Here is a 25,624-nt window from a genome sequence, read left to right on the forward strand (position 1 = left end):
GCTATTAATTTATAAGCAAAAGAATATTATTATTATTTTACTTTGATTTATATCTAAATATTTTTGTTGTAGATATAATTAGCTTTTGTTTATATTGTGCCCAACGGATTTGCGCACGTCGTTTTCTTTTTAAATTAGCGAGCATGATTCTTGCAGAATGGACGTCCTCCTTTCGCGAAGAAGCTCTGTCCTTCCAAATTCTTCTTGCACATCTGAAAGGAAAGTTAATAAAAAAGCATTACTTGTTTTTCTCAAGTAGAAATGTTGGTTAACTTACAGTGCAGTTGAAACATTGGCTATGGTAGTTATTGTTCAAAGCCTCTACCCAACGATCACCAGCTTCGACTGGGAATCCACAAGCGAAACACTTAGTAGTGAACATTTCATTCCAATCTACAAATAATATAACAATTAATAAAAAATATATTATTATTCCAGGATGCTGATAAAATTACCGGCTTCGCAGTATGGCAAACCATCTTCCAAGAAGAATGGCGAGTTGGCGAACAGTTTACCGCAATGAGTGCAGTTGAAGCATTCTGGATGGAAGTTTCTACCAATAGCTTTCAAACAATCCTATAAGAATATCGTTATAAGTATTTGCTTTAAAATGTAAAAATATAATGCTTACTCCCTTGATTTTGATTCCACATTTGGAGCAGTTGGGCGCCAAATATTGCTCAAAACAATACTCGCAGTGAAGTTGTCCCTTTTCTTCAACGAAACCGATATCCTGGAGTGGCCTCTTGCAAGATGGGGTGGCACAAGTAAAATGATCGGGGCACCAGATTTTGCCCAAAGCAGTTATGAACGGCCCTCTAGATATTCAAAAACATTGTACCATTATAATATTACATAAATTAAATAATATCTGATTAGTAATATTGATAATATGCATACAGTTGAAATTAATTAAATTATTAAATACATGAATTTTAATTAACTAAAATATTTTGCGTTTTTATATAACATGAAGCAATTTCAACTGTATGTAATTATTTAAAAAAATAATAAAAATCACACCTGATAATTGCATCATTGCAAACATTACAAACTGGTATGTCTGTACATGTGTCAGTATTTTTCACGACAGCCTTATTATTGTTAATATTATTGTTATTGTTATTTGCTTCCTGTTTGTTTGCCATTCCAGAAGTTTTGACGGGAAACGTCGTCTCCAGGTAAGTGTTTTTGGAGCAAGTGAACGGCTCGCTAATAGAATCTGTCTCTTTAGGCAGCGTGCTTGATTTGCAAGACACATACGACTCGTTCGAGGAGATCGATGGCGAAATCATTAAGGGTATTGTAACATTAATTTGATTATAGAAGGGCACGTCGGTTGGATCGCCACATTCGATAGTCTTCGATGTTATTTCAACCATGTTATTGGAACACACAATTTCGGTTTCATGCTCTGCCGATAAAAACAACAATATAAAATCGAACGAAAAACAACAAATCAACAAATTAAAGGAAATATTATAATTTTATAAAAATCATAGTTTATTAGTATTATGAAACTGGTGTTAACATGCAAAAAAAGCAAAGCCTTTTAATTTGTACCTAATTTGCTGATGGCAGTGACCACAGAGGGCAAGCCTCGCGCCGACCATTCCACCAACGTTGAGAACGCCGCGTCCCCTTTTTGGCGCAAACACGCTTCCAGTTTGACGACCACTACCTGAACCTACAGAGGGTGCGGGAACATTGGGATTAACATTCAACTTATTAGCTGAAGAAGGGCCGGCACCTGATAGTGGTGGCACGATAGGAACATTGATCTTTGAAGGCATTGGTGGTGGGACCTTCTGAACGGGAGCCGGAGGTGGAACTGAAGCGGGTGCGACATTAGATTTAGATACTTGATATGAAGGTGGTTTAGGAGCTTGAATATTTTGAGTCTTGTGGAACGGCGATACCAGTGGGTGCGGATTCGTTACATGCAGGCCAATAATACCTGGCTGATCATCAACTACTGGTGCGTTCACTTTTTGGAACGGATGAGTTTTTACGCCGGTGGAGCTCTTCTCAATTTCAATAACCTTTTCTTTGTGTGTATGTTCAAATTCCTCTGTGACGGTCTTCTTCCTCTGTATTTGCACGCGATTATCGGCAGACGTTTGAACGCTCTGCACTTCCGATTTGTTCAGCTGTTGCAATTGTTCGGCCTTTGATTTTTCAGAAATCGCAACAGTCTGGTTTCCCTGCTGGCTCAAGCTGTGCTTTTCCGCGCTCGCAGCTAAATATTCTTGTGCTCTGTAGTCTTTCTGCTGATAGTTAGCTTGCACCATTTGCTTCGACATTTCCGATTTTGCGGCTAATGCCCTTTGAGCTGCCTCGTAGCTTTGCAATTGACTCATTTGACTATGATCAGCTTGATACTGTTGCTGCATCTTGTTGCTACAAGTTCCGGTTGGTGCGACTGAAACACTTTGACCAGCACTTTCGTGCTGCTGGATTTGTTGCAATTTCTCGCGGTGCTGCGGAATGTAGCTAGTGACGCTCTCCTTTGCTTGCTCTTTTTTAATATCTCTGAAGGAATCGGTAGCAGTTGAGGTATTCAATACGTGAAGTGGATTCGGTGGAGGCCCTGGTGCTGGAGATTTTGGTCTCGGTGAAGACTTACGGAACGGCGAAACGCTACGTTGACCACCAGGACAAGGACTTGGAGAGCGTGAAACTGCTGGACTCTTGGGATCGTATAGACACACCTCCGGAGCCAAAAACTCTGTAGCTACTAAATTCTGTTGATAATATGGTATAGCAGAAGGAGGTTTATTAATCATGCTCGGTGTTGCTGGTTGAGCAACTCTCTGCGAAAACGCACTGTTCGGAGGAGTAAAATCTTCATGCACAGGTTGGAAGCACGACTGACTTATATTAGGATTCTGTTGACCAGGCATTATTGTTGTAACAGGCTTAATTATTGGATCTTTTGGTTTGTTTGGATTCAGCAATTTATTAATATTTTTGTGATGCGGCAATTGAATTTCTTCCGCGTATTCCAATGATGTTTGATACTGGGGCAGGTATTCCGACTTGTGAAGTTGAGACGCCACATTCAATGGTTTCTTCATTATCACTTCCTCAGATTGTCTAGCTATTTCCTCTTTTTTCACTTCAGCAAATTGCTTGCTTTTCGATTGTACTTCCATTTCTTGCTTCATTTCACGGTGTTCCATTCTTTCCTCTATATGAGCGTAACTTTGTCTTTGTTCGTAGCTTTCTTCACAACTTTGTTGGAGCTCAACAGAAACTGGCGGGAAATGACCTTGCACAGAACGGTTGTCATCTCCTTCAAACGTATTTACCATGGTTGAGATGAAAGGTTTTGGAGCTTGCGGTTGCTTTATGCACGCCTTTCTACATTCCCAAGCTTGTTCTTTTTTTACTTGTTCCTCTTTTTCCTTTATTTGCATTGTCTGGAATTCAGTAATGAAAGGTGAATATGTCCTTTCCGAAGCGGTAGTTAATGCAGAAAGCATTGATAATTTCTCTTGTGACTTCGGTAAATCTTTTAACAATGGATCAGGCGCAGGTTTCTTCTTCCTTGTGGGAGCTCCACCGACTGGAGTGAACGGTCTATCCGGGGCAGTTTTAAGAGCCTCAACAAACGGTGATGCAGCTACTTCTGGCCGTGTTTCTTTGACTTTAGGTTCTGCCGGTATAATAGGTCTCTCGGGAGGTAAATATGGAACAGTTTCTTCGGGTAGTGGCACCGGATCTTTGGAGTACAGTAGGCCAACTGGATTAAATGGTTCACTTGGAGCAATGGAGAGTGCCGATGCCAGAGCAGTTGTTGAATGTTTCTGAGGTATCTGCGATAAATTATCCGGGGTTATGCAGTACGGTCTATCGGGAGTTGTCCGAAGTGCTGAGACCATGGTAGATTCCCATTTCTGTGGTATCGCATTCTGAATTTTTGATTTACCTTCACATTTCTTTTCGTAATCGTGTGGCAATTTTAGGTCAGCCGGTTCTTTCATGGGACATGTCTCGCATTTCTCGTTACAGCAAGATTTGTTGCATGGACAAATCGAGGCAACGAGTATACCAGACTGTTGTTGAGATTTCGCCTGTTCAATTTTGGCCTGTTCTTGAGCCTCTATTTCTTTCCTCGTCGGAATCACATTTACGTCGAGCGGCGGCGGTGTTTTCGGTCTGGTTTTCATAATACTTTCGACCAGCATCTGCGTTTCCAAATGTTCAGCAATTGTTTCAACGCATTCCACTGCGCTTTTTCTTCCAGTCAAATGAGAAATTTCGGAAGAACATATTGACATCTTCGGATCCATAGTTAGCATATAGTTGTTTACCTCTTCTAGTTCGGAATAGTCTTTATCGAAGTCTTTGGGTTCAGGTAATTTAACTTGGGAAGGTGGAGGGAAATATAGAGGAGAAGCAGTTGGTAAGCCGGATTCTTCTTCTTGTACAGGAGGCCACACAATATTGTGGACAATTTGTCCTTTTTCTTTAGATACATAAACACAAAAAAACAAAGACAACGCCCAAGAAAAAAATGTAACAAAACGAACGTGTTTAACGCAAACAAGAGGAATTAAATAAGGTGGTGAGAAAATAAAATAAAAAAGATTAAAATAAGCGATCAAAAGCGTTAATCATAAAGAAGAAAAAAAACTTGTAATTTGCAATTTAAGATTCTCCCAGGATTTTCGGTTAAATGAAGCTGAAGCAAATAAATTAACTAAACTATTTAAGTACAATTGATAATTTTAATCGGATACTAGGGAAAAGGGTCTTGGTTTGGTATTGAAAGAATTATAATCTGAAACAACAAAGAACAGAGAACGAAGAAATAATAAAATAAGAAGCGGACAATTTACAGACAGTACGGGAAAAGTCTTAGTTACAAGTTACAAGCATGTCATAATTTGTCCCATATGTAACAAAGGAAATAAATTAAATATCTGTTTAAGAAAAAAAAGAAGCAGTTTTAAGCCCTTGAACTCAGTGAAATACCTTTATGCATGCCCCCAGCAGGCTTTGCAGTAAAATAACCTAAGAGAAAATCGTCACTTTCAATTTGTTCTTTTATAACCAAGTGATATTTTTTTTAATAAAAAATGTTTACTAGATATACTGGGCAGACCAGATGAATTGAAAAAATTACCTGGTGTTGAGGTTAGAGCTGGTGCTTGAGGGGCCGGAATAAGGGCCGGAGCTACTGGGGCTTTTGGTAAGGGCTTCGAATAACTGTTCGGCGACAATGGAGCGCTAACACTGGCGAAGGGTTTTGGAGCCGAAGAAAAGTTGGGTACACCCTATATTTTAAAGAAAAAAAGTAATTAAATTATATTATATATTATATAGGAATATAAAATATGGCTAGACAAATAAAACTCACCTTCTTCGGAAACGTATTATATGGCGTTGATAGCGTGCCGGTGGTAGTACAAGGACTTGTTTTGTTATTAATTAGGAGGTCTTTTGGGTTAGCATTGCTTTTCTTGCTCGCTGCTATTGTTAGACTTTTTAGTAACATTATGTCAATCGGATCATCGTTTACGTCGACTTTCTTTGGTAAATCATCGTCAACTGTCTAAAACGAGTGTAGCATGTGCGTTTTCATAAAAAAAAACATCAAACCGTTCAACATTCCAAAATGTTACCTGGAAAGGTGTCGCAGTGAAATTGGTGCTAGGCGACAAAGGGCTGGCCTTTGGCGACTGCGGACTTGGAGATGGGAACGAATGAGAAGTTAACGCTGCAGAAATTGTTCCAGCTGGAGCTCTACCACCCCTAATAAAAGACATTCCATGTATAAGGAACCATCTCAAAACAATCTGCAGAACAGTATACTTACGGTGGTACAGTGACTGGCACCAAGTTCGCACCTGGAGGATTGGACCTTGCAGCAAGCTTGGCGTGGATATCGCAGTACAATTTATTATTGATGTTGTAATATCTGAAACGCAATACATATAAAGATATTCGTCGTCTTCCAAAGGTTAGATAAATAAACATACCCGACGTTCTTGAGAGATGCACCGCAGGTGGAGCACTTGAAGCACTCTACGTGCAAATTCTTGTCCTTGATTCTGACAAAAACACCACTGCAATTTAAACAAAAAAACAAACAACTCAGATCTGCCAAATACTCAGGCGCATCGGTGAATATAGCATCACTGAATAAATACACAAATCAAATACCAAATTTGTTTGCTAAACCTCGGTTAGACTTTGTTATGATCGAAATAGAGAATATTAGAACCCGATCAAAATATTTTATCAAGCAATCACTTGGCAATAACTTAACGAAAATAAAACTTAAAATAAACAAATTCGTTCTTTTCTCAGTGTATTCAATACGTATTGATTAATTTCCAACTAAATATTTGTAATAATTTTCCAAACATTCAAAGGTAATGAATCAATTCGTATTAATGGGGACATAAATAAATGAAAGATCTAAAAATACCAATCCTAGAAGAGACTAATGTGGAACAAAAAAAAGAGTCCTGTTTCGGCGGTACTCAAATTTTTGTTTGAAATGAAGACATAGTTAAATCATGTAGAAAATAAACAAAACAACGCTACCCACTAACTGAAGTATTTTCAAGCGACTATATCTTTTTTTGCACAAAAAAATGCATTCCACTACTCGCAGTTACAATCAAAATAGATTGCTATTATTCCAGATATTAAGTTCAAGTTTTTGTATTGGAGATATCATATATATTTTTTTTCTATTTCGTAGGTGGCGTTATTTTGATTGCGTAAAAAGATGAGAACGTGCACTAGTAGAATGTGCTAAGAGACATATAGCCCTAAATAAGTTGTAAATGAGAGATAAAAAAATGACACAGGTGCAATCAACAACATCGACCCCAAAACAGTATTTTGGGACTTACACAATGACCCTTTCACAGTCTGTACACCTGGTCAATTCGTGTTCAATACTACTCGGCCGATCTGCAGTCGTTCGACTGGTTGTATTGCGACCGCCAATGGCGTGACTGTGTTTGGAGTAAAAATCGGAACGGTTTACTGTGAAGAGAGAGAGAAAAAACAAAATTGTACGTCAAAAATCAAAAACTATAAAAGGTTTAAGCCTTGAGAAAATCTGTGGAATCTGCGTGCGACATCTCGATGCTCCTACCTATATTATTCGTGCGTGTTGAAGGAAAAAAAGTAAATGCTCATTTTTGAGAAGCAAGTCGAGGGAAGATTTTCTACTTACACAATCAAACGCTCGCAATCGGCGCAGATGTTTTGGCCCGGTGGAAGCTGTGGGGTCGGCGGAGTTGGCTTCGTCTCTGGCGCCTGGACGTGCTTTAAACCTACTAAACCACCCAACGGGGCAGTAACTACGCCCGAGTCTAGATGGTCTAAATATTGCATTACATAATATTCAATTTTAAGATACAAAAAAGCGGAAACAGATTTAAAGAATGCCAACGGAATTTAACTGTTAAATTTTCAAAAAATATAAGCATTGTCCTAATAGCTTAAAAAAAGTCCCATTGTAGTTTAAAATTTAAAAAAACATATATTGAATACTCAAGTAGATTTTGTTTCAGTGTAGATGAGGTCAAGGAATTTATGTTAGATGATAAAAAGGATATTTAGTAGTAGCTCGGATTGTAACAAATCTTCTGAATAATGGAATTGATCTTATTTGTTTTACTTATTGATTAACATTATCAATAAATCGCGCTTTTCACATTTTATTATTGTATTGAGTTTTTTATTTTACAATTTGTTGTTGCAATAAATATTATTATTATTTATGAAAAATGTTTTATGTAAAGAAATAGTCCTAATTATAATCCTAATATTGAAATGAAATTAGTAGATAAGAACTAAATATTTCTGAATTTTAATTATACACATAAAGTACACATACATAATTTGTTTAAAAATATCCATCACATCATTAATAATAATAATAATAATAACGGTACAAAAGGCGATGGATCGAGGTCTTTCAGCATATTTTTAATTATATAATTTCAACGGTTATATTCATTAAAGTAATTGGCAGATGCTAAAGTCGAAAAAAATATTACTTTTACTGTCTGTAAGTTTGCCAACTTTATTTCGAGCAATAATTGTAATGGCCAAATTCTATTTATCGTTTACTATTATAAACTTACAGCAATGAAAATTATACATACATAGGGATTTTGAGCGCAATATTTTTGCACAATTATTAAATTATTTATATACGAATTAAATGTTTACTAATATTACCATTAGTAGATCAATATTAATAATTAAATTCAATTGAATACATCAGTATTGAACAAGAAGATTTTTCAAAATTAAGGAAAGAAGGATGGATGAATGTGAATTGTTTTTCGTATGGTGTGAAACATCAATAAAAATATAACATGCCATTTGGGACTTAACAACAACAACAACAAAATAGTAAATTACAAAAACCTGCTTCGTTTAAATGGGTGGAGGAGCGGAGCCGCGAATAAATTAAATTTTGAACCTCGGTTTCTTTTATGTTACAAAGATACAAACACCTAACGATGGGATTTTTAATGCGAGGTAGCACTAGAAATAAATTGGTGACTAGCATTAATCGAATGCAAAAATATATAATGAATGAGAGAGAGAGATTGATGTTGAAAATAATAATAGAGCTAAATGTGAGTCGCATCTGTGTTCTAATAAAATTACCTGGCTCAGGTTCTCTTGGCTCCTTTTCAGCTTCTTGGAGCATGTGGTAAACGGCACTCTTGGATGCATCGTATCCTTTCTCGTTCTTCTTAAAGTTAACACTATACATATATTAATAATGATTGAAGTTCGTCGTCGGTCATTCTGTGTAAGGTCTTACCCTAAAACGCCAGTAGAAAGTACTTCAGATTGAGCGGAGAGGGTTTCGGCAATGCTCTCTTCAGAATAAAGACCAACTGGTGTGTTATACTGCTTGTTGACTAGTTTAGGTGCGCCATTAGTAGTACCGTTCAACTAAAAAATGTTGATCAATTTGATAACCTCGATCACTTTACAGAAGAAAAGTATGATTGGCTTACGAAAGGTTTAGCGGCGACGTTGTGACCAGTGCCGATAGCTCCGATGGATGGTTGTGGCTGTGCAGCCAAAGAGGTCTTGGTGACAGGTGATACGTTGTTGATGCTTGCAGTTTGAGCTGGGAACGTTCCGGTCGGTGTGACTGACGGTTTCCAAGTGGAGCCTCCCCTGCAAAAGACGTGATCGAGTTGTAATTATAAACCGTGGCAACAATTCAATTATTTGTGTACTATACCTTTGTACGGTGATTGCAAAAGATGGGCCAGCTTTTATTATTACATCCTGAGCGTCCTTGTGCCTCAAGTTGAAAACATCAGTGTTGTTTATCTTCACTACGGCGTCGCCGGCAATAAGACCAGCACGATCGGCAGGGGATCCACCATTGACCTAACAATCATAGAAACATCAACATAGTCAATTGGTAAGGATAAATCTTTTTATGGATTAATACAAATATTTATTCATATAAAACAGTTAGTAACAATCATTTGATAGAGCCTTGGCGCATTCTCCGAGCATTCATCAGCTTCTCCCGCAAATCTAATATTTCCTCGTTCTCTTGCAATTTCACTTCCACTTTCTTCTCTTTCACTTTAGTGGCTTTAGCCTCGTCTATAAAATTCCTGATATTTTCCAGGAATCCTCGTTGACGTTCCTTCTCCCCGCTGATCTTCTTTCTGCGCTCTTCCAAATCTTCCTCCATCTCCAACCGCAGCAGGTTCAACCTCTCCTGCAATTCAGCAATAGACATCTCGCACAGAAGACCCAAATGGGCTGTTTCCGTTTTATCAAATTCTTTCTTGACTCCGGCATTAATTCGTTGCAATGCCTTCAGTTCTTGGATCAACTCAATTTTACGCTTCAACTCATCATCCTGTTTCTTATAGGCCTCTTCTAGTAATTTGCTAGTTTCAAATTCCAATAACTTGGCATTACAACGCTTTGCTTTTTTCAAATTGCTTTCTGCTTCCTTTGCAGCTTGCTCAATCATCTGAGCTTTAGTTATCAGATTCTTATTTTTCTTTTCCTGCTCCAATTTCCAACTATCCAATTTCTTTAGCAACTCCACTCTCTCTGCTTGGTAGTCCAACATTTTATCCTGATTTAGTTTGATAGCATTTTGTTTTGCCAAAATTGCCTCCTCGTGAGTTAAGAGCCCTTGAAGATGCTTCCGCTCTATATCTTGAATATGATGCTGCTCTTTAGTAAGTCGAATTTCTTCTTCCAGCTTTTCATATTTGCTGGTATCGAATGCACCCGCAATTAAATCTTCCAATTGTTTGAGCTCTTGGCACTTCTCTTTGGAAATGTGAGCAGCTTCGCGCATTAAAGATGCAGTTGTGGCTTTTATTTGGACTTGATTAGTCTTGGGAGCTGGTTTCGGTATAATTGGTTTAAGTTTCGGTATTTCTTTTTGAGGTTTCGATTTCAATTCAGAACACTTATAAGCGTCTTCAGTTGCCTTCTTCAGAAGATCCAAAGCTTTTTGTTTATTATCAATTTTTAATTGCTCTAATTCCTTTAAACATTCTTGATGGTATGTTGTCAAAGGTACATCTCTGGCTTTAAATTTATATGGTGGTAATTCATCTATACTTGGTGGAGGAGCTGGGGGTGTTTTCTTTCTGAGCACGTTGATCTCTTGCGGTATCGTCGACTTATGTTTTATAGTTCTCCTATTTAACTCCTCTGCATTCAATTCTTCTAGAATTGTTTTAAAAACATCGCAATTCTCTAAAATCGGAGTGATTATGTTCTGCAGCACGTATTCATTGTCGTAAATAGAGCAAGCAATTTTTACTAATTTAAGCTGATAAAACTCATTATTTATGTACTGGATTATTATTAATGTTGTTTGAAGAAATCCAAAGAAAATGGTTTTGTATGTTTCCATGTTGTTAGAGTTCAATTCGAACAATATAAAATACAGCATAATTTTTAGATATTGACTTTTGTAGTTGGTTTCTTTAAATATTTTCAGGCTGATTTTCTCTAAAAAATCCTGATGCTTATGTAAGCAAACGAACGTTTTGGCAATGAACTCGACGTCATAATTGTTTTCGGCACCTGAGAACTTGTACTCGATGAATTCTGTTGGCGTCAGAGTCTTTTCCGATGCATACTCATCCAAGAGGGATTTCACGTACTTGACCGCTCTTAATTCGTGCATTCTGTCAAAATAGTGACGTAACTCGATATTGATGACGGCGCTTCCATAAATGGACGCAGACGTCACAGCTGGCCTTTGAAATTAGACTCTGTGCGGCGTCGGAGTATTTTTACAAAAGAGGGAAGATTTACTTATGTAATTTCGCACAGTCTAAGTATAGAAAATTTCCGCGCTCCGACTCCGCGCACAACTAATGCAACATTAACATATCCTCTCTTTTTATTAAATGAAACATTTCGAGAGAGGCCGGCCCGACACTGACACACTTGGATTGCAATAAATACATCGCCTGCAAATTATTACAGTTTTTAGAACGCGACACCATATATTTTTAGATGGCTTAGAAATATATACAAATACATTCCAAAATATGTTACTGAAAACTGTCAAACTATTCGAATCGAAATACAATCGAATCGGAAAAATACCGAAAAGATTCTTAACATGTACGGAAGGCGAACCAAAAGGTCCAACAGTGAATACCTCCATGCCAGGACCGAGGACCAAGGATTTGATAAAACATCTTTCTGCGTTGCAGTACACGAAAACAGTAACGTTCTTTGGTGATTACAAGAGGTCTATTGGGAATTACGTTTTCGACGCCGATGGTAACGCTATTCTGGACATGTACATGCAGATTTCCACGATGCCTTTGGGCTACAATAATCCAGATGTTCTTAAGGTCTTTGAAAATCCTGATAACATTAACACTCTAATCAACAGGCCGGCTCTGGGTATGTTTCCTAGTATAGATTGGCCCAAGAAATTAAACGAAGTATTGCTTTCTATTTCACCGAACCTCCCTAACATTTGTACTATGATGTGCGGCAGCTGTGCAAATGAAAGTGCTTTCAGGAGTCTTTTTATAACTTACATGAGAAGAGAGCGTGGTTTAGATGTCGATTACAGTAATGAAGAGAAAATGACTGCACTGTTGAATAAACCTCCAGGCTGTCCTGACCTTACTATCCTTTCTTTCGAAGGTGGCTTCCACGGGATGACTCTGGGAGCATTGTCAACATCCCGCTCAAAATTAATACACAAACTTGATACTCCCGCCTTTGATTGGCCAATAGCTCCATTCCCGCGATACAAATATCCATTAGAATCCCATTTAAGAGAAAATAAAAAGGAGGATGCTAGATGCATAGAGGTTGTTGAAGATTTATTTCATAAATATAAGAAAAAGTGCAGACCGGTAGTAGGAATAATAGTGGAACCCATACAATCGGATGGCGGAGACAATGAGGCATCCCCTGATTTCTTTCAAAAACTTCAAGATATTACAACCTCGTACAGAGCCGGTCTAATAATGGATGAAGTTCAAACAGGTTGCGGTATGACAGGTAAGATGTGGTGCCATGAACATTTCATGTTGCGTGAACCACCCGACATAGTGTCGTTCAGTAAGAAAATGCAAGTGGCCGGATACTACCACAAGGTGGATTTTATGCAGAAACATCCTTTTAGCATATTCAACACGTGGATGGGAGATCCCAGTAAATTGTTGATCATAGAAGCTATCATCAAGGTTATTTATCGTGATAAGTTACTGGAGCACGTTGTCTGCATAGGACAAATGATTAAAGAAGGACTGCAAAATTTAGAGGATGAATTTAGCCCGTTGGTAGATTCAGTTAGAGGCAGAGGGACTTTTCTTGCTATCTCCGCGAGTTCGTTCGAGATGCGTGAAAATATCGTTAAAGAATTGCTGCGTGAAGGTGTCCTGGTTGGAAGATGCGGTTCCAGATCGATTCGATTGCGGCCTGCATTGATTTGCCAAGAGAAACACGTCGATATCTTCTTGGATAAATTCCGGAAAGTACTGAAGAAGATGTATAGACTTACAAAATAATTGTGACTAGAGTGATTAATGCATTTCTCTATTGGTAATCGATGAGGTGTCGCGCCTGGGTGGGCTAAATTTGCGATTACTGGACCACACTGCTCTATTTTTGCCTATTGGTTGCGATCCAACTGCATTTCTTCTTTAAGAATAAAATAAAAATAAATGGTAAATTGGAGCACGCACACCCACTTAAATAACCGAAATCCAATTCAAGAATTAATCAACTTCTTTAAACATATTTTATATAATATATATAAACTAATTTGTATATAATGGATGTTTATTTTTAAACTGTATTCGCCGTAGAAAACAAACGCATTTGCAAAATATATTTATAAACCTACGTCGTTAAAAATAAAGTTAGTATGATAGTAGTATTACTATTGTTCAGAAAGCGACATTATATAGCGACATTATATAGCAAATATATATATTAATACAAAACATTATTATTTAAATAAATTTTAATTGTATTTTAAAAACATCTCGCTAATAATAATTGAATAATTCGTGTAATGAAAACAGCTTGTACACTTTCTGTGTGTTGCGTAATTATTTATCGAACATCCTAGATTTTGGACGGCATCCAGAGAACGTGTTTACGCATCTCGTTATGCTTTTCATGGATCAATTATCACTTTGAATTTTATTTTTCTTCGCCTAACCTCGCTTAACTTTTTGATTAGTGTACTTCAACAAACCTAAAAATAACTTATTCGAAATTAATTATAATAAAAAATAAACAACTAAATATTACATCGGCCAATTTCATTTAAACTAGTTGTATAACAATATCACAATAACAGTTTCTTTTTAATTTATCGCAAACAAAACTCATTCATGCAAAATGACACACATTACGTGTATTCCTTATCGCACAACGCTTAGAACAAAACACACACTATCCCTCTACTTTGTAGCAGCTTAGATAATATTTATGTAATTTCAAAAGTTAATGTTTTATTTAATGTAATTCCATTTCCTTATAACAAAAAGGAAATTTTCATTTTTTTCTTATTTGACATCATCTTTTTTTTTACAAAGAGAATTTAATTTTTGTAAAAAAATAAACAATAACAGATCTTTTCGGAGGTGTGTCAAAAATAAACACTGGGAATATAGAATAACATAATTACTCATCTATAAATAGAGCAGGAATTCTATTTTGAACACTGTGATTTATATAGTTTCATGTTAATAGTTCTCTACAAGAAGACATTCTAGTCTTTTTATTTCAAGTAGATGTTCGTAAACACTCTAGGTCGATAGCCCTTAATTATATAATACAAGGTATAAAAATAGAATCTTTTATTTTCTATTAAATAGTATTTTTTGTGTTTCATCTACAATTTCTCTAAGTAACATTATCACATCGCTATTATCTTTTATTACTTTTCCTAATATAGTGGAACCTCGCATAACGAGCATTTCGCTTAACGAGCAAAATGAAATGTAAGAAAAAAATGACTCGCTTAACGAGTTTTTGAATATGTTTCACTATACGAGTAAAAATCTGGAAATTTTTGAACGGATTAAACTGGTTACGCGGTTTTCTTGACTTGAAAATTGTCAATTTTTTTTTTTAAAGTAATCAACCGATACAAAAGAAGGAGATTGGGCTTCCTTATGATTTATGAAACAAATAGGTGCAATGATGCACAAATATCAACGGCAAGTATTATATCTTTTAGTTGGGTGCTATAGTACAGACTTATAACTCCTGGTGAGAGAATACTACATAGAAACTTCTACTGATTAGTCAGTTATTTTCAATTAGCAAATATGTGGTATATGATATACAAAACGTTCCTAAAAATGGCATAGCAACTTATCAAATGAAACCATGATATAAAAAAAATAAAGACAAAACGTATCGAATGTTAAAGATAGATTTAATATGCATTGTATATGTTTATTTTTAATTTTTTTAAAAATGGATACATTTTACAATGAGCTTAAATAATTTACTAAAAATATAATGTTATATATCTCGAGAATCATGTGAAAATAAACCTGTAAAGTTTAAATAAATTTTTTATTATTTTTTTTCAAATACCATTTAAATGTTTATGATATGATACGTATACGTGTAAACAGATATAATTGTGTATATATTATATGATTGCATTTTTGTAATTTACTTGATTTGTACATTAAAGACACACCTCCGTTTAATAACTGTTATAGAATGCATATTAGACATGAAACGAGGACAGCGTGTATATTAATAATCGTTAATAGCAAGAAGCCTATAATTTAACAGAAAAAGTAAACTGAAAATTTATTACCCATTCTTTTGCAAAATATATAGTAGCAGTTAACGCTGATTTCTTAGTAATTTATCATTTTCTATTACAAATATAAGACAGTTCTATGGAGATAATTAAAACAATCTAATAAAGTATTACAAAAAAATACTTCGATATATTTCTAATAAAATGCATGTTCACTTTTTGGTGAATATATTTCTAATAATAATACAGAAAAAAACCTCTAGATTCAATATGTTAATGTTAAATCTAAACTATACAACTATATAGTAGCAACTATATAGTAGCAAAATATATAGTAGCAGTTAACGCTGATTTCTTAGTAATTTATCATTTTCTATTACAAATATAAGACAGTTCTATGGAGATAATTAAAACAATCTAATAAAGTATTACAAAAAAATGCACTCTACTTTTTATATTCCTTTAGTTATAATAAATTTGGGCGGTCAGATTAAGTTTATTTGGTTATTATTTAAAAAAAAATAATTAGACAAAATGTCAGTAATATGCATAACTTATTTTTTAATAAAAAAAAGACAAACAATAATGTCACACTTGGACAAGGAGACAATTTACGAAAGTTTAGCTAGGTGTGATATGGAAACACTTACAACCTAAGTTTGTTAACTCGAAAGTAATACAATATTACTTTAGGATGATGATTTGCTAGAGTCAAACCATAATTGAAGAAAATTTTATTCAGAAATTCATACTAATAATTAGTACTATTACTTGATTGCTTTTAAACATCATAAAGATGAAGAATCAATAATATATCCTTTCCTGACTGATAAAATGTTGAATGGAATTGTTTGCTTCAACATAATACCTTTGATAAAATAACATATTTTTTTGCAACATTAATTTTAAAAGAGTATACGTGTTCGATAACCTAACTGAATTTGAATTTGAAACCTCCTTTATATCTGTCAAATGTTTCCGATTAACAAGAATAAATACTATAGTCCCATAATTTAGTTATAAATAGATTCAATATAATCTAGAAGAAAATACTGTACTATTGAAATTGACCAATGTGAGAGTTAAATAAAGTATTTGTAGATGATATCTAGGATGTGTATGCCATCATTGATTGACGTAGATCGCGAGCTGTAGAATGGCACAAAAAGTGAAATGTGTTCAATATTAAGTTTCATCCGAATGTATTGCGAATTTGCGAGATGCGTGGGTGGAATTGTTGTTGTTGTCTGCCAAAAGGAAAAACATCAGATTTAGAACGCGCCAAAAAGTCCGAGGTATTATTGCAATGCGGGGAGCCGTTCGGGGCAAAGCTGGAGAGCGTTCAACGCGGGATAATGATGATTATGATGATGATGTCGTTCAATGGTGATGATCATAATGGTGTTGTTGATGGTGGTGGTGTTGACTGGTGAATTGCACACGGCACATGGGGGCCCCTGCTCGAATCGCTCGCTCTCCTTTATAAATAGAAGGATCGCCAGATCCTCTCTCCTTCCTCCATGAACGACGCCGGCCAGCCTCCCATCCGCCCGTTCGGTCACTCTTAAAATACACATTTTTATCCCGTCTCGCTCTCTCGCGGTGCATCTCTCCCTCGGTCGTCCTCCTCATCATCACTGGATTCATCTCTATTATTCCCAAACAAAGTGTGGATTCGCCGTAGAAAGTCTACCTACCACCCGTCCGGCGAGCGGCGATGATGCAATAGAAAGTGTCGAGCTCTTTTAGTCATAAGCTCCACGAAAAGAATTCGAACAAAAAATACAACATTACGAAGCGCGGTCGCCGCTTTTTATTCTTACGATGACACCTCGAGGAATGATTTAATACCAATAACAAGTTACACCGGACCAGAAAACCTCTGCACAGCTCAGATGATCTTCTCAGAATTCCGGCGGGCTACTTCGATTACTCACTCACTCACCATCGTTTCGGTTGCCTTCTTTCACTTTCACCAATGATGATGATAACCAGGCAAATCCTTAAATCGCTTTAATGTTATCGCATCGAGTAATGCACATAGAATAAGCATTGTTTCCTTGGCTATACGTCAATCCCTCTTTTTTTATTGAGACAGAATCTTGCTTCATGGGAAATGACCACGTCTTACGTAACAATTAATTCATCAATGATAGATATAATGTGCAACTTGCATGTGAACGTTACAAGGTCGCAGCTCTGATATGATGCGAGTTTTCTCAAAATAATACAATAAATTATTACTACTCTTTCCAACATTATTCATAGATTATTAAGATTTTTAATTAAAAGGACACGATTTCGATCGAAATATAATTTCTATAACTCAAAATATGTTTAAATAAACCATACATCCTTCCAAACATATTTTAAATACACATTTGGGTCCATCCAAATCAGAGTCCATCCAATTTTGCTTCCCCTTACATGTAGTTTCTTCTGAAGAGTGTCGCATTATTCTTAGGATGGCCCTGCACACATTAAATATTCCAATTTTATTTAAAATTTTATTTAAAACTCTATAGTTTTCAGTAAATATTTAAATTGGAATTTATTTTTTACAAACGAAACATTTACAAACAAAAGCGAAACGATACTAAGATAGAATTTTATTAAATCAACTTCACACATTGAAATACTTTTTTTTAACACTGAACTTCAACCTGATTTTTTTTGAAAATATATATTTAGAATAACAGAAAAACAAACATTACTCATACGTATTACATTTTGATGTCATATTACGTACATTGTCATGAATAAAAATAGAATTCAAAACATAAACTTCACTACATATTATTAGATTTGATAACAGTTGTTATTACTTAGTTTTTACTTTTATGATGCAAAATGCCCAATTTAGATTTGTTTTGTAAAGTTTGAAGTATATTAATATGAAAATAATAATATTTATTATTCAACTGCTGCTTTTAGCCGAAATATAAAAATTTTAATATACTTTTATGAAAACATTATTCAATGATTTCGATATATTTCTAATAAAATGCATGTTCACTTTTTGGTGAATATATTTCTAATAATAATACAGAAAAAAAACCTCTAGATTCAATATGTTAATGTTAAATCTAAACTATACAACTACTTTAAAATAGAAAATTGATACTAGTATAAATTTAAAGCAATTTAAGTGTGAACACATCTACCTATTCATTATGAATTATTAATGAAACTCTGTGTGTATTCTCTGTTCTTACTTGTCATGAATCATTTCAAGTCAAAACAAAATAGTCTGCAATTGCCTGTATTATCCAGATGGCCATGATTGAACCCATAACTCCCGACGCCAAAGAAGAAGATTATATTTCATTTCCGTTACTCCTTATAAAGGCTCATTACAGTCTTAGCATATCTTACAAAATCGAAAATTAGTATTTTTCATTCATATCAGTAAGACTCATTGAACGTTAATCATTAAAATATATTAATCTTGAATAAATATATATATTCATTTTGAGAATATTGATTGATTTACATTGGTTTCATGATAAGTTTCGTCTACTCGTTTCACTAATCACGAAAGCAATTGGTATCTACACTGAATGACTAAGTGAATTGTAATAAATTGAAATTAAATTCTGCATCAAGAGGGAAATACTCGGATTCAGGTTGTATACATGATAATGGCGAAAGCCGATTAGAATTTCCATGAACCGAAGAAATACACATTGTTTCTTTGTGGAAACTGCCTGACGGTAACAATGGAAATGACAATAAAGTGTATATACATATAACTATTTATACGCAATAAACGTTATCTACCGAATGCAAATAAACTTAATTTGCCACGAATAAAGTATGTACACTGAATTTCGATTAAAACGTTGCAGATAAAATTAATTAATTTTTGTATCTTGTATTAATGTTGAAATCTAACAAATCAATAGAAATCGTCATTAAAATATATAAATTATCAAACGCATCTCTTTAAATATAAATATTAAGCATAACAATTTAATTGAATTGAAATTATATATAAAAAAAATGTCGTAAAGTCTTGATTCAAATGATGCCACGGTCGTAATGACAATTTTCTTGTTTCAATGACAGGAAAATCTAAATATATAAAAATTGCGCTAATTAACAATTCATATAAATTATTTTATAGCATTAAAGATGTGTAAATTAAATCAAACTTACAATTATTCTTATCAGTCTTAAACTTATCATATTCGATCATTAGAAATCACTAAATTAAATTGTTTTTGTTTTCTTTCGAAAACGATGATTCATGTTGCAAATAATCTTAAATCAACACAAATATGCTAGAATATTCCGCTTCTAATTGATTTCGTATAAATCAATTGCGTAATTGCTCTGTTTACGATAACGTAGTTTAATTACTTGTAGCACACACACATTTCAACTTCGATTTGTAACAGTTTTGTAACAGAATCGAAACAATCAATGGATAATAATAATTAAGTCGGTGGTGAAATCTGAAGATGCAGATGCAGATTTCTCGGTGAGATTTCCCGTCAGTCGTTTGAACGAAACGTGTGCATGTTGCGATATTCAAATGGACAGAACTGCACGGTCATTAAATGTAAATTTTGTTTTCATTAAATAAGAGCGATGCAGAAAACGTAATAGACATTTCTCGAAACACGTAACACATTTCTTTATTTTCACTGTTTCGACTATAACAAACAGATTATTCCAATCTCGTTACCACTTAATTTGAAATGGAAAGTAAATCTGTTGTGCAATCATAATAGATTATTCACAATTTTAGATAACTGCATTTGCATGATTGATATATTCATTAATTGTCATGTATTTGGAAAGGTAGACTAACTAATTTACAATTAGTGAAATGTATCAAAGATATTAACAATTCGTCTATATTTAAATTATATTAAAGCAGTTCTATATTTACTCTAATTAACAGACAGTTCAATTATAACAAATACGAACATGAAAAGAATTACATCAAAATGTATTATTAATTGAAATCAATGTTTTGTAATGTATAATCCAATTATATGATTTTGTCGTGAGTTAATATTATTTCCTTGTTTTATTATGTACGATTTCGTAACCGATTTAGATACACTTTAAATAATTGATTCAAGATTCAATCTTTGTGTAATAAATTTTTTTTTAATAGTTGAATTATTTCAAAGATTTAGAAATCTCGCGACAGAATTATCAACTTTTCAACCATGACCATTTTTTAAAGGTTAATTAATATAAATAGTATTAAATTTGAACAAACGGATAAGATTATACTATTATATCACAAGTGTTTATGATGTTTAACAGACCTGAATTAAATATACAGTATTATTTTATACAGTAACGACTCTTTATCGCATAAACATAATTAATTAAATATATTTATGTATACGTTTACATACAAGTAGATTAAATTATTTACCATAGCTAGATTTTTATGAACTTTAAAAACGTGTTACTAAAGAAAATAAATAAAGTACAGCAGTCAGTTAACGTTACCTCTGATAACAAAGTTTTGATATAATAAAGTCCGCCATCGAACACAACTTCCCTGTAAATTCTAACATTACCTCAAAAAGTAATACTATTATTTGAAGCTTATTTATTATCTGGGTCGGGCCATTGAGCAATTTAATTGAACTAGAGGATAAAGAATATATAGCAATAGCAATATTTTGAAAAATTACACCATTATAAACGTTATTGAAAGTTCTTGAAAAGATAAACTAAGAAATACTTTGTACATTGTAATGTATGAAGAACAAAATATCTACGAAATAGGCAATATCTATTAATGCAGAAGATTCTGGTTTTTCAGTGGAATATTTATAAAGTGTTGTTTGCGACAAATACAAAAAAAAATGAAGACGAAATTAAAGAAATTACTGCTGAAAAATGTTAACAACATTTAAATAAGATATAAAAACGTACTGATATGGCATTTATAAAAAAGAATTATTGTATAGTGTTAAATGCAATAACTTCTTATAGGCAATTGTTAAATGAAAATGCAATTTCAGTTTGTATGTGAGTTGACTTTTTATTTAATAAAACTTTTATTTCTTTATTCACATCAGATCGAATCTCCATTCTGGCCATAGTATTTTTACATTTGATAATCAAGTAATTTCGTGGAATTCTTTCTATTCATTAATTGAGGTAATTGTGAAGATTATACAATAAATATTGTTAGTAAAGTTAAATTCTTTGCATAATAGTATCAAATGTAAAAAAAAACTAAATACATATTTTAGGAGTTCACACATATTTCATTTTGAGGCATTTATCTAAGTCGGACGTTATACGGTTTTAGAACACAAAATTATCTTGTGATGATTCACTATAACAATGATTAGCGTACATTAATTGTGTGTTCTTTTCTCTTGCACTTTCTCCAAACCGATATCACAAATCAATAGAGATTATTCACAAAAAATACAAATAATTTTCTTTGAAATATATAAACTTTCGAAAGTTAATCAACGAATACTACTTTAATTACCAAATCCACTTGTCAACTCTTGATACATAATAATATATAGAGATCCCTAACCAACGCAAATATTAACAAATCATAATTATATTTGTCATCTACACGTACAACATTTAAAAATATTTTAAAAAACTTTCACCACATATGTGATTTAATTTTTGGAACAAAACTGACGCATTAATTATACAGCAATCACTTTTAGTGAATTAATGTGACATAAATATATACCAAAAAAAAGCAGTTGTACATATGTTATTTTAATAGACTTAATAGTGACTTTAGCCTTCTCAGAAGGCAATTTTAGATCCACTCGTTAATTATAAGTTGCATGCTAAGAATACAAACACACCCATTATATGCTATTGTTTACTACGCTATTAATTTTTGATGCGAAAACTGGAGAATTTCCAGCTGTTTTTGGCACGATCGATAATCGTTATCTGAAGAGAATAGAAAAATAGCTGCCAATGTTTGCAGATCTTATCGCTATTCCTGATCTAACAATAAAAAAAATGTTACAACAAAATTGTGTTCATAGGCAATATCAATACCAGGAATGTCGGAAAACCAAAAACGTAAGCGCATTTTTTCACTGCGATTTGCGACGCAACTAGATTCACGCGCTAACTCAGCAAAAATCTCATGTTAATAATAAAAAATAGTTGATAGTTTACGAATGAATCAAATCATGAAAACGCAATTTCATTTCAACGAAATAATGACTGTACTTATAGAAACCTACTTGCGTCCTTCTTGAAATAAAACAATAGCATATATCAAGCAAACAATACATGTTGGTTTCTTTCACGTATTGCGTTATATAAAAATATTATGAAATTTTTATTTCAGGAGTAAAGTATTTTTACAATCTTGAAATAATTTCTAAAATATTAGATAATTTCACAGTTATATGATTTGCATTTATTAATCCGTATAATCATTGCCGCTCTATTTTTCTGGCTCTAATTATAAAGCTAAATGTATTTTTTTTTGGGTCCTAATGAATGTCAGATGTCAGAAGATCAATCAATTAAGCGTCAGTGATTAAAGACGATTAGTAATTCGTGTGGCAAATAAATCTGAACGGAATACAGATTGCTCAATTTATTCGTTTATTAAGCACAGAATCGTTTTCACAGTTTCGATGTGTGTAACAAAACACATTAATTTATTTCTGGTCTATTAAATTTCTTGTCTTAAATTCTTTCTACAAATATATACAATAAAAAATACATAATTAATACAGCAAATTGGAAGTGAATAAAATGTATAATCACAACTCATAATTACTGTTTCTTTAGTCAAAAAATGGTTTTGCGGTTAAGAAATGATTACTTTTAAATTCTTGGTAACCTACTTTTTTTTTATTAAAAAACATATTTTCAAGTTGTTTTCCAATTAAAACAAGCAGTTCATTAAAATTCTGAAGTTTTTATTAATATGTTTGAAAAATTATTTTGGATATATTTATAATTACAGTATTTAGGTCCTCGTTCGAAGGTTCAATTATTCATTCTATTATGGCGCATACTTTCAAAAATCAATGTAATTTCATTCGTGAAACACTGCCATAATCTCTTTCAAATATTATATTGAACAACAAAATCAAACAATAATACTTTTAACAAGTAATATTTATATCTGAAATTTTAATTAAGTTCCGCAATTTTGAAAATATTAATTATATTTTATATTTATTGCAATCACATTTTTCTATTCATTAATTAAATTAAGTTACATTATATTCAAATTTAATTAGTGAAGCATTTTTTTCTTTTCGACGAAAATATTTGATTGTATCTCCACTTTGGTTAAACTTATATAATTATTTGAATGTCAAGTATGCAATCATTTTCATCAAATGAATAAATTGCGAATACATAAATTTTATGTTAGAATTAAGATGCTTTTCCCATATTATTACAATATTTTGTATGTTCAGTAGTTTTGTATTTTTTCATATTTACAAAATCATACATTAGTTTATATTACATTTACATGATCTGCAAGTAAATTTTGCTAATATACATACTTACAGATATATGAATTATGTATTTGGAATTGTTTTATGCGTTTTCCTTTAAAATTCATCAACTTATACGGATATTCTTATATGCTAAAAATTTCCTAAGTAATCCAAACAATATAATTAACAAATTAATAATACAGTCACAATTCTATGACTCATTCTTTCTATAAAAACTGAAATCCCAAGAATTCTTCAAAGAATCGAAAAAGCATACTCAAATTTCAAGGATGACAACACAAAGATGTAAGAAGATACAATTTTTTTGAAGACTATTTAGACTATAACACAGTTCTCTTTTACTTTTTCATTTTTATTTAGTTACTTTTATTCAATTACCCAATTTATTTTTTTATTTACTCAATTTTAATTAATTAATTAATATATTTTTTTTATCAGCTTTAAAAATTTCTTCTTTATTAAATATCAGATATTGAATGTATGAGGAACTTAGCGAAAACTTCAATTTAATGGTGGATCTAATCGTGGTATGCTGTTATAGTCGTAATAAATATTAATGATTTATTCATTGAAACTGATTAGAGCTTTGATAATCGAAATTTATAAAACTGTAAAGTGAAATAATTTGTGTGTTTCTTGTTATACCATTTTCATTCTTTTTTTTGTTGTTATTTTATGAGTTTAATAAAGTTGTGGTCGGCGGGTATTGAGAAGTATCTTGAAATTGCAAGTCCCAGATATTCCGGGCAATTCGCCTTGGACTGTTAAAGTTGTTTGCATTGTGTTCCAAGCAAGGCTCAGACCAGAGAATTCGAAAATACACTCTTTACTCGTTATTAAATCCAACATATACAGCAATTACTTATGCACCAAAACGTTAACATAAACGAAAGATAAATGTGCCATTGTTATTAATAATGAATGAGCGTATGCGATAACGAAAGAAAAACTAATATTTTCTTTAACGTAAAACTTCGTTCAGACCTCGAATATTTCGAATATACGTATGGAAGTATAAAAATTGTTAATATCGGATATTGTTGCAAGTGCGAGGGAACGGAGAAAAAGACAATATTCATTGGCGCCAAGAACCAGTTCTTTTGCAAAACGAGTTGAATCATCATAGGAAGGTTCACGGGGCGAAAATAAATATGTATTTGAAAACGATATAAATATCATTTTCAGTTTGCCCTGAGAATATCCGCCAGGCCAGTGGATCTATTTTTAAATAGCGCGTTTTATTTCGCACACGTTACATCTCTGCTATGAGATGTGGCAATGCTCGGACTCGATGGAACAAACGTGCTTAGGGGGATGTAATTCATTACCTTCTGGATGACCAAGGGCGCAGCGAAATCCTTGCCGCCCTGCAGTCTAAATCCTAGATTCGGTGACTCTCCCTTGCTCAGGTGTATGGTCATTATCTGGGCAGCCATTGTCCGTGCGGCGGGGGGAGACGAACGATCACAGAAAAATAATTATTAGAACCAAATTCGATGGATAGAAAATGTGAAAAGATGAATGCGGACGGGGGTTTTCGGAACGCGCGGCCCGTGGATTTTCGAAATAGTCAGAATAATTTCCTCCCGGGAAAACTTTTTGCGCCAGAACTTTGAAATATAATGAAGCCGAAGTCGGGTTTTGATTTGAGTCGAGCGCACGGACTCGTAGACCGTCGAGTAGGATCGTCCCCAAAGTGGGGACTGGCGGGCTTTTATTTATAGAATTTCGTCCGAAAAGAAATGAAAATTGGAATCCACGAAGGATCAACAGAGATGAACTGAACCCAGGATGAGGCTCTTGCTAAGGATTCCGAAACACCAAACACACAAAAAAAAAGGAGGAGGCATTCTCCAAGATAAGGAAGGCTTGTGGTGATCATCATCAGTAGGTGGAGCAGGAAAAA

General features: G+C 33.6%; 1 protein-coding gene across 4 annotated transcripts; it reads right to left on the minus strand.

The window, feature by feature from the left end:
- Nucleotides 1–83: 83 nt before the first annotated feature.
- LOC108560678 (PDZ and LIM domain protein Zasp) lies at nt 84–25,379 on the minus strand. 4 transcript variants are annotated; one of them, XM_017918329.1, is made up of 16 exons: nt 25,047–25,376; nt 9,245–9,396; nt 9,012–9,177; nt 8,813–8,946; nt 8,653–8,753; nt 7,202–7,349; nt 5,988–6,074; nt 5,825–5,926; nt 5,631–5,760; nt 5,132–5,282; nt 4,981–5,019; nt 1,564–1,687; nt 632–818; nt 456–576; nt 278–393; nt 84–212 (listed from the first exon to the last, which is right to left on the minus strand). In XM_017918329.1, exons 1-16 carry the CDS (start codon nt 25,152–25,154, stop codon nt 135–137), a joined length of 1,944 nt encoding a protein of 647 aa, XP_017773818.1. In that variant the 5' UTR covers nt 25,155–25,376; the 3' UTR covers nt 84–134. The 4 variants fall into 4 exon arrangements, with proteins under 4 accessions (XP_017773818.1, XP_017773817.1, XP_017773816.1 ...); XM_017918328.1 differs by lacking the exons at nt 1,564–1,687; nt 4,981–5,019; nt 7,202–7,349 and adding exons at nt 1,024–1,414; nt 6,873–7,008 and having other exon boundaries at nt 25,047–25,379; XM_017918327.1 differs by lacking the exons at nt 1,564–1,687; nt 4,981–5,019 and adding an exon at nt 1,024–1,414 and having other exon boundaries at nt 25,047–25,378.
- Between the last annotated feature and the right edge of the window lie 245 nt (nt 25,380–25,624).

This window comes from Nicrophorus vespilloides, unplaced genomic scaffold (genome assembly GCF_001412225.1).
Source record: "Nicrophorus vespilloides isolate i.1.1-1 unplaced genomic scaffold, Nicve_v1.0, whole genome shotgun sequence".
Classification (NCBI taxonomy): Eukaryota; Metazoa; Arthropoda; class Insecta; order Coleoptera; family Silphidae; genus Nicrophorus; species Nicrophorus vespilloides.

Coding starts and splice junctions, on each gene's coding strand:
- LOC108560678 (XM_017918326.1), bottom strand. CDS start 4,304: ATGCTAACTATGGATCCGAAGATGTCAATATGTTCTTCCGAAATTTCT. Junction 819..1,563: donor CACTGCCATCAGCAAATTAG/GTACAAATTAAA, acceptor TTGAATATCTAG/AGGGCCGTTCATAACTGCTT. Junction 394..455: donor TTTGCCATACTGCGAAGCCG/GTAATTTTATCA, acceptor TATTATTTGTAG/ATTGGAATGAAATGTTCACT.